We start from the raw sequence: 14,909 nt of genomic DNA, 5'->3' as shown, positions 1-14,909 counted from the left end.
GATAGTTTTTTAGGTCCTATTCTTTATCTCACATCATCTCACAACAACTTTCCAATTTTCAAACTTGAAACACCAACTCCAAATCATTTTATATGTTTTAAGTGATTTTGGGTGGATTTAAATATGTTTTAGATAGTTTACTATGTATTGTTTTTTATCTCGCAATAACTTTTCAATTTTCAAACTTAAAACACTCAACTCCAAATCATTTATATATATATATATATATTTATAAGTGTTTAATTAGGGTTAAAATCAAAAACGAAGTTTTGCCTCTCTCTTTCGTCTCCTATCAGGTCACGCAACCCTTTCTCTCGTCTCTCAGTCGAGTGCTCCGATTGCCCATGCCACACGCCAATATCGAAGTTGGGTTTCGACAGTCGTAGAGACCGACGTTGTACGCTCCGATTGCCCGTTCATTTGGCCACTCCGATTAGCAGTGTCGTCGGGTTTCGCAGACACAAAGCAAGTAAATCCCAACGTCGTTGCTACCAGGTTTCGTCGATCTCACCATTCGCCCACTTGCACGTGTGCCACTTAGCCACACGCGTCCAGTCGCCAGCGTTTCACCTTTAGTTATAAGAGTCTCCAGTCGCCAATGTTGTCTACAGTTCGTCGTCGTCAGTTTCGCCACTCGTTCGCCGGGCATGCTGCTTCAGATCTGTTAGCATGGTGAGTTGTAATCCGGTTCTGGAAGTTCTTAAGTTCAAATGTTTTGGGAAAGTCCTAAAACTCGGAGTTCGTAATATATTCTATTTCTTAATAAAAATATTATAGAAATTGCACTTTATTATCAAATATAATAAACGAACCCATGACTATAGCGTGAATACTTTAAAGATGATAAGTTATAATAAATAGCCTAAAAGGATACCTTATCCCGAGGATACGAAATAGTCAACTGGCTATTTCAATTCGATGACCTGGGTAATTCGGTTTGAACTAACTATGAACTCTTGTTTATTCGGGATTATCCTTTAATCTGCATATATGAGAGCCACGATGCTCAATATTCCTCCTATTTTGGGATAAAACCAGATAGATAGTTAGGACTAGTTAGGACATAGTCCTGCAAGAAGGAATTCGCTCCTACCCAATTTATGGTTAGTAGGATTAGGGTTGTTCTCTTAAGTATTGATTCCTAGTCTTGAACAAAGGGGACATGGTTTATCGGTAAAACGATAATTTTGACCTAGCTGTAAATACGAACACTGATTATGGTTAAATCAATACCCAATTTATGGTTAGTAGGATTAGGGTTGTTCTCTTAAGTATTGATTCCTAGTCTTGAACAAAGGGGACATGGTTTATCAGTAAAACGATAATTTTGACCTAGCTGTAAATACGAACATTGATTATGGTTAAATCAAGTAGACAGAAATATATCTACAGTGAAGAGAGTGCAACTACTGAGCGATAATGGTATGTCTTGGTAGTTAATAAATATTGATTAATTCAAAGAGTTTATCATTGGAGTTGATCTGTATCTAGGTCCATAAGGTTCTTCTACTAACTCGTAAAATATTAAACCTTTGATTAAAATATTAAATGAATTTGAAATGTTCAAATTCGATTTTAGGGTTTAGATTTAAAATGTTCAAATTCAATCTTTAGGGTTTGGATAATTATATTCAATATAATTAATGTTTAATTTTGTTAAAATTAAAGTTCAAAATATTTAAATATTGATTACATAAATAGGACTAAGTTTAAAATTAAGTGTTTTATTAATTTTATATTTTATATTTAAATTATTTTTTATTAATTAAATAGATTTAATTATTCAATAAACATCTTTTAATTTATAAAATTCAATTTCAGAATTGAATTTTGGTTTTTGTCTAATTTGATTTTAAAGTAAAATTAAATTAGATTAAAAATCAAATTAAAAATGATTTTTAAAAGTGAAAGTGGGTCCCCAAATTCACTCTTTATCAGTGGATTAATCCACATTTTAACACCTATCCCACTTACTAAGTCTAATTGAAGTGTCAATCAACTGAATTAATTAGTGTTTGCATGTTTGAACGTAATAAAAGCTTCAATTTCTGAGTTTTGAACGTAAAAAAGATTCTCTTGGTGGTATACTTAAGAGGTCAATTTCTTGGATATAGCAAGGACATAGTGGAAATCTACAAAGATGTTCAAGCTGAAACCCTTTCTTTAAAAACCGATTTTTATCTCATACTTATTACTCAAATTAAGTGTAATTAGAGTACTTAATGATTTTGTTAGCTTCCGTTTTATGCATGCTTACTCTATCAAAATGTTGAAAAGCTTCAGATCTGCTAGTGTGGTTAGGAGAAAGGGAAGGTTCTTGAGAGGAAATAATTTGGAAAAGATAAGAAAATGATAATGAATAAAAGTAGAGGGAATTTAGGGAGAAGAGGATAATTGAACTTAAAATTTATTTAGTTTTAGTTTTATATTTTTAATTGTTCAAATTTCGTTTTTGTTTTTCCAATAAATCTTAAATTTAGTCACTCAAATTTAATTTTTGTTCTTAAGGTCAAATGTTAAAAACTTCATCAAGTTTAATTTATTGTCAAATATCTATGCTGCAAATGAGTTCTTCTTTGTTCAAGCAAGGAGCTCACTTATGGTAGTGTTTTAAAAGCTTGTGCAGGTCAGCAAATTTCATCAAGTCTAATTTATTGAAAGCTTGTTGACCGACACAAGCTTATAATACTGAGATGAAGGTTCATAGATATTTCATGCCTGTGTCGTGGGACAATTTTCAAGTGCTGAAGTAAGGAAAGCACACCAAATTTCTGATCCAAAAAGTTATGGATAGATTCTCTTCCTTTCCTTGAAGCATTAGGTAAGTTGTCAATTTCAATACTCGATGTTCCAGATATATTTAGTTCATCTTATGCCTTATATCCAATTATTTCTTGTATTATAGGCATACTTTCTCCTCTTAATAGTAAAGAAAATAAAGCTTTATTTCTCCTCTTGATTGTAAATTAGTCTGTTTTCTTCCCCATCTGCTCTTATGATGGGTTTAATTATTAAAAAAAAAAAAAAAAAAAAAAAAAAAGAAAGGAAAAGAAGTAGTACCAAGGAATTTGAATCTCTCTTATTTATGGTGTTCCCGAGTTGTATCTATTCACTTATTCAACTTATATGAGCTATATCTATTTAATTTATATGATCTTTCAAGAGATATTGGGACTGTTGAATCTTGTGATGAGAATACTGAATTGAAGTTCATCTATTACTTAGTTCTGTAAAGTAGATTGAGTTTGGTTCTTTTCGTTGAAAATGGAATTTAGCAGGTAGTTGTTTATTCCTAATTGCTTTTGGCTACTAATGTCGAGTGCTTCCACTAAATTAGATTTTGTTTTTTTTTTTTTTAATTTTTTTTTATATGTTTATATGTGAAGTGCTTTTGATTTATTTCCTATTTAAGCAGTCTTCTTTGACCCATTGCATTCAACATTTATAATTTCAAAGGATGTCCAAATTTTTATGTGTTGAATTGAGCATTAACATTTAAAGTGAATCCACTTTGATTTATGTGTTGAAAGTGAAATTGAATGATAGTTATTGCCTTGCTGGTTCCTAATTGGTTTTCGCTATTGACACAAACAACTTATACTAGTATTAGACTTTTCTTAATTTTTTGTAGTTTAAATGTAATAAACCTTTGATATTTATATAAGCAATCCTCTTCAATTCATTGCATCTGGGTTTCGGTATCTAGAGTTGCAAAGGATATCAGAGTTATTATACGGTGTTGTACTATTGTAAGCTTTTAGCATTCAAGGTCGTCTATAACTGGTAAGGTATTGTTTGTATAAATGGTAATGACTTTATCATAAAAGCCCTTTTGGACATGCATCAGCTTTTAATTTTCAATTGTAATCCATTTATATGCTTGTGGTATTGAATTATCTCTTCGCAACAAATGTTGTGTATCGGTATGTTACATTTTCAAGTATACAGGATGGATTCAACTGTGAATGCGGTATGTTAATGCTAAATATTTTAGCCATTTATATACTTGTGATGATTGATTAATATGCATGGTAGTGCAATTAGCAGCGGCCAAGCTAAGGACCCAGAGGTTGCTTTTTTCAAGAGGTTGGAAGGCCTTCAGCCTTGTGAGGTTCAAAAACTAAAAGCTGGAACACATATATTCACTGTCTATGGTATAAAATGTTTATGTTGCTTTCTAGGTGTCTAAATTCTAATTAAAAAACTCCCTCTTTGTTGGTAGATTCATCTGAGTTTTTGAATTCTTCTCCTTACAAGTACTTATTATTCCAACCAAAATTAACAAGAATACTGTTGAAATTATCACTTCTGTGAAGCTCATTAAAAAGGGTAATATGGTTGGATCTTCTCCTTACAAGTTTCTATTTTTTTTTCTTTTGGCATGTTTTGTCACAGTTGCAAGACCAAGCTTTTGATGAGGAAATATCCAGCCAAATGTGGATGATTTTTTAGGTAAAAATACTTCCTAATTCTCCATCCCCATCACCTTTTCTGTTTTCTATTTTCTGTTTTATGGTTAAATTGATTGATAGTGTTTTACTTCTTAGTGAACTGAGGAAGGGAAAATAAAATAAAAGAATTCGTTTGAGTTTTGCTAAATGTGCTTGTTTTCTGTTGTTGTGGTGTGCCTTTTTGGTTGAAATAATATGTTTTCTTGAATTTACTCAGGTGAAAATCTAAAGAGAGGTTGATGAATGTAGCTCTCATATTCGTGTTTTACTTCCATGGTGGTGGATCCGAGTTCACAAGTGAGCTTTACAACCTTTGCAGAATTATGCTTCAGATAAAGTATTGAATTGGGCAATCATAAATGAGCCTAATGCACTTGATGGAGGATATGACTTGTTTTAATTCTAGGAACTTACTACCTCTGAGTCGTCTCAGTATATGATTTTAAGTTTTCGATACTTTGGTCTTCAATGTAAAATATATCTATATCTATTTATATATACATACACACTTCATGGTTGATACATAGGGATTTGTTGTCTAAACCATATGGAGTTGATTTGGATGAAAAATCTATTTTATCTTAGTTTTGGAGTTAAATTATCATTCAATTTCTCTTTTGTGACTTATTGGAGGTTTGTGAAAGTAATTAAAATTTTATTTTGTGCATGTACAGGTAAAAAAGAAATATTATTGAATTGAACGTGCGTAAGCAATATATATACATTTCAATAATAATACGATGACAGATATTTAACATCAGACTTTATTGGCAAAAAGTGGGTGAAAAACCAACATTGAAGATAATGTTCAATATGAGTTGAAAACCAGCATTGAAGATAACTGTCATTGAAATTTTGGTCATCTAAAAGGTTTTCAATCGACATTGTACATCTATAATGTCAATTTAAATTGACATTAAAGCTCAATTTTGTTGTGGTGTTTAAGTGATTTTGGATGAGTTTAGACATGTTTTAGATAGTTTTTTAGGTACTCTTTTTTATCTCGCAACAACTTTCCAACTTCCAAACTTAAAACACCAAACTCCAAATCATTTTATAGGTGTTTTAGGTGATTTAAGGTGGGTTAGACATATTTTAGATAGTTTATTTGGTATTTGTCTTTTTTCTCGCAATAACTTTCCAACTTTCAGACTTGAAGCATCCAACTCCAAATCATTTTTTCATATGTTTTAAGTGACTTATGGTGGATTTAGACGTGTTTAGATAGTTTTTTAGGCACTGGTTTTTTTATCTCATATAACAAGTTTCTAGCTTCTAAACTCGAAACACCAACTCCAAATCATTTTTATATGTGTTTTAGTATGGGTTTATACATGTTTTAAATAGTTTATTAGGTATTGTCTTTTATCTCACACATCTCGCAATATCTCACAACTATCTTCAAATTTTAAAACTTTAACACCTGACTCCAAATGATTTTTATACTTGTTATAAGTGATTGTTAGGTGCTATAAAGCACAGATACTTCAGGTGAGGCAAAAAATCAGTATCAGATACTTATCGGATACTGATACTTCCCAGATACGTATCTGACACGCGATTTGACGTATCTATTTCTATGCGTATTTTTTTTAAAGAAAAAAGATAAACAACTCATCTAATTTTTTTCCAATCTAAAATTAGGCAACCTATTTAAAAAGCTCACTACTCGAGTCCAAAACTAAAAGAAAAAAAAATAATGAACCAAACCCTAGACTAGAATCATCTAATCTCCATCTTCACATTTGAGTTCTCACAAAGTCCACCAAAATATAAACCATTTGGATATTTTCAACAATTCAATGAAGAAGTTCTTCGTTTATCTTCATACTTCTCCCTCTAATCTTCTTCTTTTTCTTCTTTGCAATATGAGTCACTTTTCTATTGCATTTTATTAACTATTGTACTTCAACATCTTAGATGTTGCTTTTTTTGTATCGTATTTCAGTATTTGTATTTGTCACACCCCCTCCCAGATTACCCTTTTAATCTGGAAGAGGATATAACTGTGGTATTTACTAGCCCTACTGTCAGCACCCACCACCTTAGCCTTCTGATCTAAATACCAACCTGTTGAAACATTAATAATATACGCATACAGCATGCCCCCTTGAGGTTCTACAAAGATTATATGAACACGTGCATACAGCCATGGCATAACATCTACAGGAAAAATATTCACAGATGGGCCCAAACATTTCTAACAAAGCTCTAGTCCCTCTCAAAACATGTTTATATAAACGGATCATCAACCTAAGTCTTTTTAATAAGTCGGGCCTTTCAGTGGCAAGCAGTAACATGATCAACTTTGAGGAATCTGACCGCTACCTGAAAAAGGGAAACACATAAAATCTATGAGCTAGTAGCCTAGTGAGTGACTATAGAATCATATTACATCATGCATTATATCACTATAAACATGTAAATATACTGATGAGTATCTCAAGCAACTTTCTCTAAATATAGCTTTAAACTATTCTTAGACGTCATTAAATATCATTATTCCTTAGTTGAGAATGAGCATACAACGTTCTAGCTCCTAACGTCTATTACTGGCCAAGAGACCCATACTTCGGCCTCCCTTTGGTGATGTATGGCCTAGGAGACCCATACTTCGGCCTCTCATTCAGAACTACCTAGTGCACGTGGAGTTTTCTAAGTACCGTCAATACCTTAGATACTATTACCCAGATACCTTCTCCATGTCCTTCAGTATCAGATTATTTCATAGCATCAAATTAAGTTTCTTTGCATGTCACTTACATAAGAACTCATTCTATCATAGCCTTCCTCTAGGAAGCATATTTCAACATTAGAAACATAACTTTTGTAATGATTTCACAACATACTTTGGCCTATGTTAAACATATACAAGCCGAGGAAAATATGTTAAGCTATTCATTAACCATTTGTTGCTTGAGGGAGTACAAATTCACCATTAACATCACTGTAACTTACTTGGCCTTATATGCATAAGTATTGAAAACATTAAGTTTATTTAGTCACTCACAGCTCGTCGGGGCTCTTAACTATTTATACCCCTCTCTTAGTTCTTCTTGGTCTGAAAGGACATAATTCTCGGTTAAACTGCTTAGAATTCTTAGCAAAATACCTCAAATAATTCATTTACTAATAGAACTTTTATCAACAAAGACAGCATTTTTAGCGAGATAATCATCATGAGTGAATTCATCCTTATGAGCGAGATCCTCAATCATGAGCGAGATCAAGCTTTTCCTAGCAAAACTTTCATCCTAGAGATACTTACCTCCTCTAACAAGCTTTGCTTCCTCACCAGCGAGATTCAGCCAAATTTCTAGCGAGATTTCCTTCTTGAGCGAGATCCTCATCACAAAATCAGCGAGATTATCATCCTAAGCAAGATCCTCATCCTTCTCATCTCGCTTTCGCTCTCCACGGTGAGTTGTTTGCTTGTTCTTCCCAAGCAGTTGTCTGTTTCTACACAGATTTTCTGTTTTAAATTAAAAAATTCATAACTCAAAATCCATAACTTTTTTCAAGCAATTCCTTCTAAAACTTGTTTAGAATTGAGTTAATTTTTTACCTTAAAATTTCAGCCAAAAATTCCTTATAAGTTTGGCCTGGAGCTTCCAATCTTCACCTTGGGCCCTGATTAATCCGAGATTCTGCCTCTTCTGAAAATCCCTCACTTTTTGTTCTTCTGCTCCTGAAATCTTTCTCCGACAAGACAACTTCAAAAACTAGATTCTCTCAGCTTTCAAATGACACTGATTTCACTAAATTTGCTCATGCCAATTGCTGAAACCAAGCTTTTGAAGTTTCTCTTCCTTTTTATCTTCCTGCCGGCTCCCGAGTTCAAGGATTAAACTGCCACGTCACCCCATACTTAGTGCCTCCAGCCAAACTAATAAATGAGCTTTCTCATTTAATATGTTTTTCCTTTCCTTTCTCCACAACTCCTATAAATACACATAGATTTCCATTGGTTAAAAATTTAATATAACATTCCCTTGGCTAAACATGCTTATCTAGGAAACTTAGAGTTCGGGGTTTATATTCACCTCCCCCTTAAAAGAAATTTCGTCCTTGAAATTTACCTGACATGTCATTTGAAAAGTTGAGGATATCTCTTCCTCATTTGCTCTTCAGATTCCCAGGTAACTTCCTCGATTCCATGATTACATCATAGCACCTTCACCAAAGGAATCGTCTTATTTCTGAGTACCTTGTCTTTCCTGTCTAAAATCTCGATGCCCTCTTCCTCATAAGATAAATCTTCTTTGTGTTGTACTGGTTGTGCTGCTAGTATGTGCATAGGATCAGGCACATACTTTCTTAATATTGACACGTGAAATACATCGTGAATATGAGTTAGTTCCATCAGCAACTGCAATCTATATGCTATTGGACCAACTCGTTCCACAATTTCATATGGTCTGATGTATCGCAGATTTAACTTCCCTTTTCTCCCGAACTGGAGAATTCCTTTCCATGGGGACAATCGAAGAAATACCCGATCTCCGACTTCAAATTCTAGTTCTCTTCTTTGCTTATCAGCATAGCTCTTCTGTCTATCACGAGCTACCTTAAGATTATCCCTGATAAGCTTCACATTCTCTGTTATTTGTTGAACTAATTCTGGACCCAATAATTGTCGTTCTCCGACTTTCTTCCAACATACTGGGGTCCTGCAAGGTCGGTCGTACAATGCTTCATAGGGAGCCATTTCGATACTAGAATGGTAGCTATTGTTATATGCAAATTCAATCAAGGGTAAGTGTGTATCCCAACTTCCTTTGAATTGTAATACACAAGATCTCAACATATCTTCCAGTGTCTGTATAGTTCTTTTTGACTGTCCATCTGTTTGTGGATGAAAAGTCGTACTGAAATGCAATTTAGTGCCCATAGCCTTCTGTAAACTAGGCCAGAATTTTGAAGTAAACCTCGAGTCTTGGTCTGACACTATCAACATTGGGGCTCCATATTGACTGATTATCCTATCCACATAAATCTTAGCTAGACGGTCTAGTGTAAAAGTAACTTTTACTGGTACAAACTTAACCGTCTTGGTTAGTCTATCGACTATTACCCAAATGCCATCGTATCCTGAGGGCGTCCTAAGCAATCCAAACAGAAAGTCCATTTTCACATGCTCCCACTTCCACTCAGACACTAGGAGTGGATTGAGTAATCCTGCCGATCTTTGTCTCTCGGGTTTCACTTGTTGACAGATTATACATCAGTCTACATATTCTGCTATGTCTTTCTTCATCCCAGGCCACCAGTAAGATCTCTTTAAAGTTCTATACATCTTGGTGCTCCCTAGATGCATAGTGTAAGCGGAACTATGTGTTTCCTCCATAATGGCTTGCTTAAGCTGTAGCTTACTAGGCACACACATTCTTCCCTCCTTCTCTAGTACATTATCTGCTCTCAGTTGAAAGTCAACTCTGATTCTCATACTTACATCATCAGCAATTTTCTGAAGGTCAGGGTCTTTCAACTGATCTTGTTTAAGGTTTTCTACTAGGGTAGGTCTTACCTGGAATATAGCTATCACTCCTCCTGACGGTCCCATTGATAAAGCAGTTCTAGAATTTCTGAACTCCTGCAATAGCATTCCTTTCATTGAACCAATAATGGCCTTGGATCCCGAGGATTTCCTACTTAGTGCGTCCGTTACAACATTAGCCTTACCAGGGTGGTACTCGATGGAACAGTCATAATCTTTGATCAATTCAATCCATCTTATTTGTCTTAAATTCAACTCTTTTTTATCAAAGATATATTTTAAACTTTTATGACCTGTGACTATTATGCAGCACTCTCCAAATAGGTAATGTCTCCACAACTTCAGAGCTAAAACAAATGTTGCCAGCTCTAGATCATGCGTAGGATAAATGCTCTCGTGCTTCTTAAGTTGACGAGAGGCATATGCAATCACTTTCCCATCCTACATCCACACACATACCAATCCTTGTCGGGATGCATCATAATAAATCTCAAATTCTTTACTGAAACAGGCAAGGTAAGCACTGGCGCTAATACTAATCTTTGTTTCAGCTCCTGAAAACTATGCTCACACTTCGACGACACTCAAACCTCATGCCTTTCTTGGTCAGGTTCGTTAATGGAAGGGTTATCTTAGAGAAACTCTCCACAAACCTCCGGTAATAGCCTGCCAAACCTAGGAAACTACGTATCTCTGAAACAGTCGTGGGTCGTTCCCAATTAACTATTGCTTCCGTCTTCTGGGCATCTACATTGATACCATCTGCTGAAACAACATGCCCAAGAAATACAACTCAGTCTAACCAAAAATCACATTTACTGAACTTAGCATACAACTGCCTATCTCACAGCATCTTCAATACTATCCTCAGGTGGGTCATATGATCCTCCCTACTACCAAAATATACCAATATATCATCAATAAATACTATCACGAAGTGGTCCAAGTAGGGATGAAATATCCTGTTCATAAGATCCATGAATATCGCAGGGGCATTTTTCAGTCTAAATGGCATTACTAAAAATTCATAATGTCCATATCTTGTTCTAAATGCAGTTTTAGGAACGTTAGTTTCCTTCACCTTCAATAAATGATAACCCGATCTCAGGTCTATCTTTGAAAACACTGTGACTTCTCTTAGTTGATCAAACAAATCATCAATGTGTGGTAACGGATATTTATTCTTAATCGTTACCTTATTTAGCTGCCTATAGTCGATACACAATCTAAGTGTATCGTCTTTCTTCCTTACAAACAACACCGGAGCTCTCTAAGGTGATGCACTAGGTCGAATGTATCCCTTGTCAATTAACTCCTGCAGCTGAACCTTTAATTCTTTTAACTCAGTTGGCATCATTCTATATAGTGCCTGCAATATAGGAGTTGTTCCTGGAATTAAGTCAATAGTGAACTCCACCTCTCTGTCGAGTAGCAATCCCGATAATTCCTTAGGAAATACATCCCGAAACTCATTTACCACGGGGACATCTTCTGGGTTCAGCTCTTTCCCTTGAGCAACCACTACGTGAGCCATATAGGTTTTACATCCTTTGCTCAGCAGACTGCTGATATCAGATCCCCGCAGTTAATCTTTTACTTCCTACCAGCATTGCGTCTTGGCCATTTGATTTTCTAAGCACTACCTCCTTCTTGTAGCAATCCACTGAAGCGCGATATTTACTTAGAAAATCCATCCCTAGGATAGGATCAAACTCCAAAAGTTCCAAGGGAAATAAATCGACATAAAAGTCTTGACCATTAATCAGTATTTCACAATGATTATAACATTTATCTATTATTATCACATCTCCCAGAGGGGTAGAGATATATAGATCCTCAAGCATAGGTTCAAACAACTTATCTATACTAGATGCAAACATGCTGGATATAAATGAATGTGTGGCACTAGGGTCAAATAAAACATGTGTAGACTGTTCACATAATATGACATTACCAGTCACAACATCTGGAGACTCTGCTGCCTCTTGGTGTGTCACGGTATACACTCGCCCCTGTTGGGGTTGACCTATGACACCCTTCTGCTTAGCACCACTTGACCCTTCGCCTCGATTTCCAGCGCCCTTTAGTTGGTTAACTGTCTGGGAGGTTGTCTGTTGTGCTGTTGGGGCGTCCCTGTTCACTTGGGGATAGTCCCTCTTGAAATGCCTAGATTGTCCACATTGGAAACATACACCTCTGCCACTATAGCATACTCCAAGATGCCTCTTGCCACAACTAAGGTACGTCGGTTTCCTGTCTGTGCTAGCTACCGACTCACCAGTTCGTGGCATCTCTGGTCGGCTAACTGTATTGGCCGAGGGTCTCGATTTCCTTTTCCTAGATCCCTGCCAACTTGTTCCCCTGAATTGGCTTCCACTAGTCTAAGTTGCAACTGGAGGTCAGGATCCCCTATTTCTAGGCCCTACTACTGCCTCACTACCCCTTGGCAACTGCTCATCATCTGCTAAACTCCGTTCGACTCGTGTCGCCATTTCTACTAACTGGTTAAAATCTAGCCAATTAGACGTGGATGTCACCGGAGTTCTAATTTCTTTCCTCAAACCTTGTTCAAATTTCCTGCATCTATCTCTTTCCTCAACAATAATCGGCAAAGCATACTGTGATAACTCTGTAAATTTCTGCTCATATTCTGCCACTGACATCGTTCCCTGCATTAGTCTGAGGAACTCATCCCTTTTCGCATCTCGGAACGAGCCGGGGTAATACTTGTCTTCGAAGGCCTTCCTGAACTCAGGTCATAACATCGCATCTGTACTGGCTCGTCTGGCGGATATCACTTTCCACCATTTCTCTGCTTCTTTTTGTAGTAGAAAGGTGGCTATCCCTACTTTCCTGTCCTCTGGACAACTCATAACATAGAAACATTTTTCAACTACATCCAGCCATAACTCAGCTTCAGCTTGGTCTGCTCTACTTTCAAATGTCACAGCCCCTAGGGCTTTAAACCTCTCAATACCATATTTCTTCTCTGGGTCGGCTCATACTGAGCCTACACTGACTGCTAACCTCCATGCTATCCTGTAAAAAACTACGTCTTCCAGTTGAGAATCTGCCCTTGCTTGGGGAGTACTAGATTCTCCTTCAGATGTCATTTCTTGACCCACTAGATCATTCACCTTCTTTTTCCCACCCAGTGGGTTCTTTCTAACCTCCGAGCCCCTATTGGTAGGGTCAATATTCCTACCTCCTGTCTGCTTACTCTGTTTGCCACCTTGCCTCGACATTTCACCTATTACAGTGTACACATGTTAGGGACTCACACTTTAGGTACTTAGACTTATGCATGAACGTTCCCTTCTATTCCCAAAATTTTATGCTCTGATACCTACTTGTCATACCCCCTCCCAGATTACCCTATTAATCTGGAAGAGGATATGACTGTGGTAGTTACTAGCCCTACTGCCAACACCCACTACCTTAGCCTTCTGATCTAAATACCAACCTGTTGAAACATTAATAATATACGCATACAACATGCCCCCTTAAGGTTCTACAAAGATTATATAAACACATGCATACAACCATGACATAACATCTACGGGAAAAATATTCACAGATGGGCCCAAACATTTCTAACAAAGCCCTAGTCCCTCTCAAAACATGTGTAGGATCATCAACCTAAGTCTTCTTAATAAGCCAGGCCCCTCAGTGGCAAACAGCAACAGGATCAACCTTGAGAAATCTGACCGCTACCTGAAAAAGGGAAACACAAAAAATCTGTGAGCTAGTAGCCCAGTGAGTGACTATAGAATCATATTACATCATGCATTACATCACTATAAACATGTAAATATATTGATGAGTATCTCAAGAAACTTTCTCTAAATATAGCTTTAAACTATTCTTAGACGTCATTAAATATCATTATTCCTTAGTTGAGAACGAGCCTACAACGTTCTAGCTCCTAACGTCTATTACTGGCCAAGAGACCCATACTTCGGCCTCCCTTTGGTGATGTATGGCCTAGGAGAACCATACTTCGGCCTCTCATTCAGAACTACCTACGTGCACGTGGAGTTTTCTAAGTACTGTCAATACCTTAGGTACTATTACCCAGATACTTTCTCCATGTCCTTCAGTATCAGGTTATTTCATAGCATCAAATTAAGTTTCTTTGCATGTCACTTACACAAGAACTCATTCTATCATATCCTTCCTCTAGGAAGCATATTTCAACATTAGAAACTTAACTTTTGTAATGATTTCACAACATACCTTGGCCTGTGTTAAACATATACAAGCCGGGGAAAATACGTTAAGCTATTCATTAATCATTTGTTGCTTGAAGGAGTATACCATTAACATCACTGTAACTTACTTGGCCTTATATGCATAAGTATTGAAAATATTAAGTTCACTTAGTCACTCACAGCTCGTCAAGGCTCTTAACGGTTTATACGCCTCTCCTAGCTCTTCTTGGCCTGAAAAGACATAATTCCCGGTTAAACTGCTTAGAATTCTTAGCAAAATACCTCAAATAATTCATTTACTAATGGAACTTTCATCATTACTAGCGAGATAATCATCATGAGTGAATTCATCCTCATGAGCGAGATCCTCATCATGAGCGAGATCAAGCTTTTCCTTGCAAAACTTTCATCCTAGCGATACTCACCTCCTCTAACAAGCTTTGCTTCCTCACCAGTGAGATTCAGCGCAAATTTCTAGCAAGAATTCCTTCTTGAGCGAGATCCTCGTCACAAAATCAACGAGATTATCATCCTGAGCGAGATTCTCATCCTCCTCATCTCGCTCTCGCTCTCCACGGTGAGCTGTTTGCTTGTTCTTCCCAAGTAGTTGTCTGCTTCTGCACAGATTTTCTGTTTTAAGTTCAAAAATTCATAACTCAAAATCCAGAACTTTTTTCAAGCAACTTCCTTCTACAAACTTGTTTAGAATTGAGTTAATTTCTTATCTTAAAATTTCAGCCGAAAATTCCT

General features: G+C 36.2%; 1 protein-coding gene and 1 long non-coding RNA gene across 3 annotated transcripts; one reads left to right on the top strand and one right to left on the bottom strand.

Annotated features, from left to right (window-relative positions):
• Positions 1–241: 241 nt before the first annotated feature.
• Positions 242–5,035, top strand: LOC120078820 (uncharacterized). 2 transcript variants are annotated; one of them, XR_016529473.1, is made up of 5 exons: positions 242–672; positions 2,618–2,821; positions 4,036–4,154; positions 4,396–4,452; positions 4,669–5,035. It is a non-coding gene; the product is annotated as an uncharacterized LOC120078820 (long non-coding RNA). The 2 variants fall into 2 exon arrangements; XR_016529474.1 differs by having other exon boundaries at positions 243–672; positions 4,048–4,154.
• Positions 5,036–8,616: 3,581 nt separating this feature from the next.
• Positions 8,617–9,159, bottom strand: LOC150036348 (uncharacterized). Its single transcript, XM_090313645.1, has one exon. It carries the CDS (start codon positions 9,157–9,159, stop codon positions 8,617–8,619), a length of 543 nt encoding a protein of 180 aa, XP_090169771.1.
• Between the last annotated feature and the right edge of the window lie 5,750 nt (positions 9,160–14,909).

Source organism: Benincasa hispida, chromosome 5 (assembly GCF_027475165.1).
Source record: "Benincasa hispida cultivar pf3 chromosome 5, pf3_genome.v1.1, whole genome shotgun sequence".
NCBI classification, from domain to species: Eukaryota; Viridiplantae; Streptophyta; class Magnoliopsida; order Cucurbitales; family Cucurbitaceae; genus Benincasa; species Benincasa hispida.
This window is presented reverse-complemented; position numbering and strand designations above follow the sequence as displayed.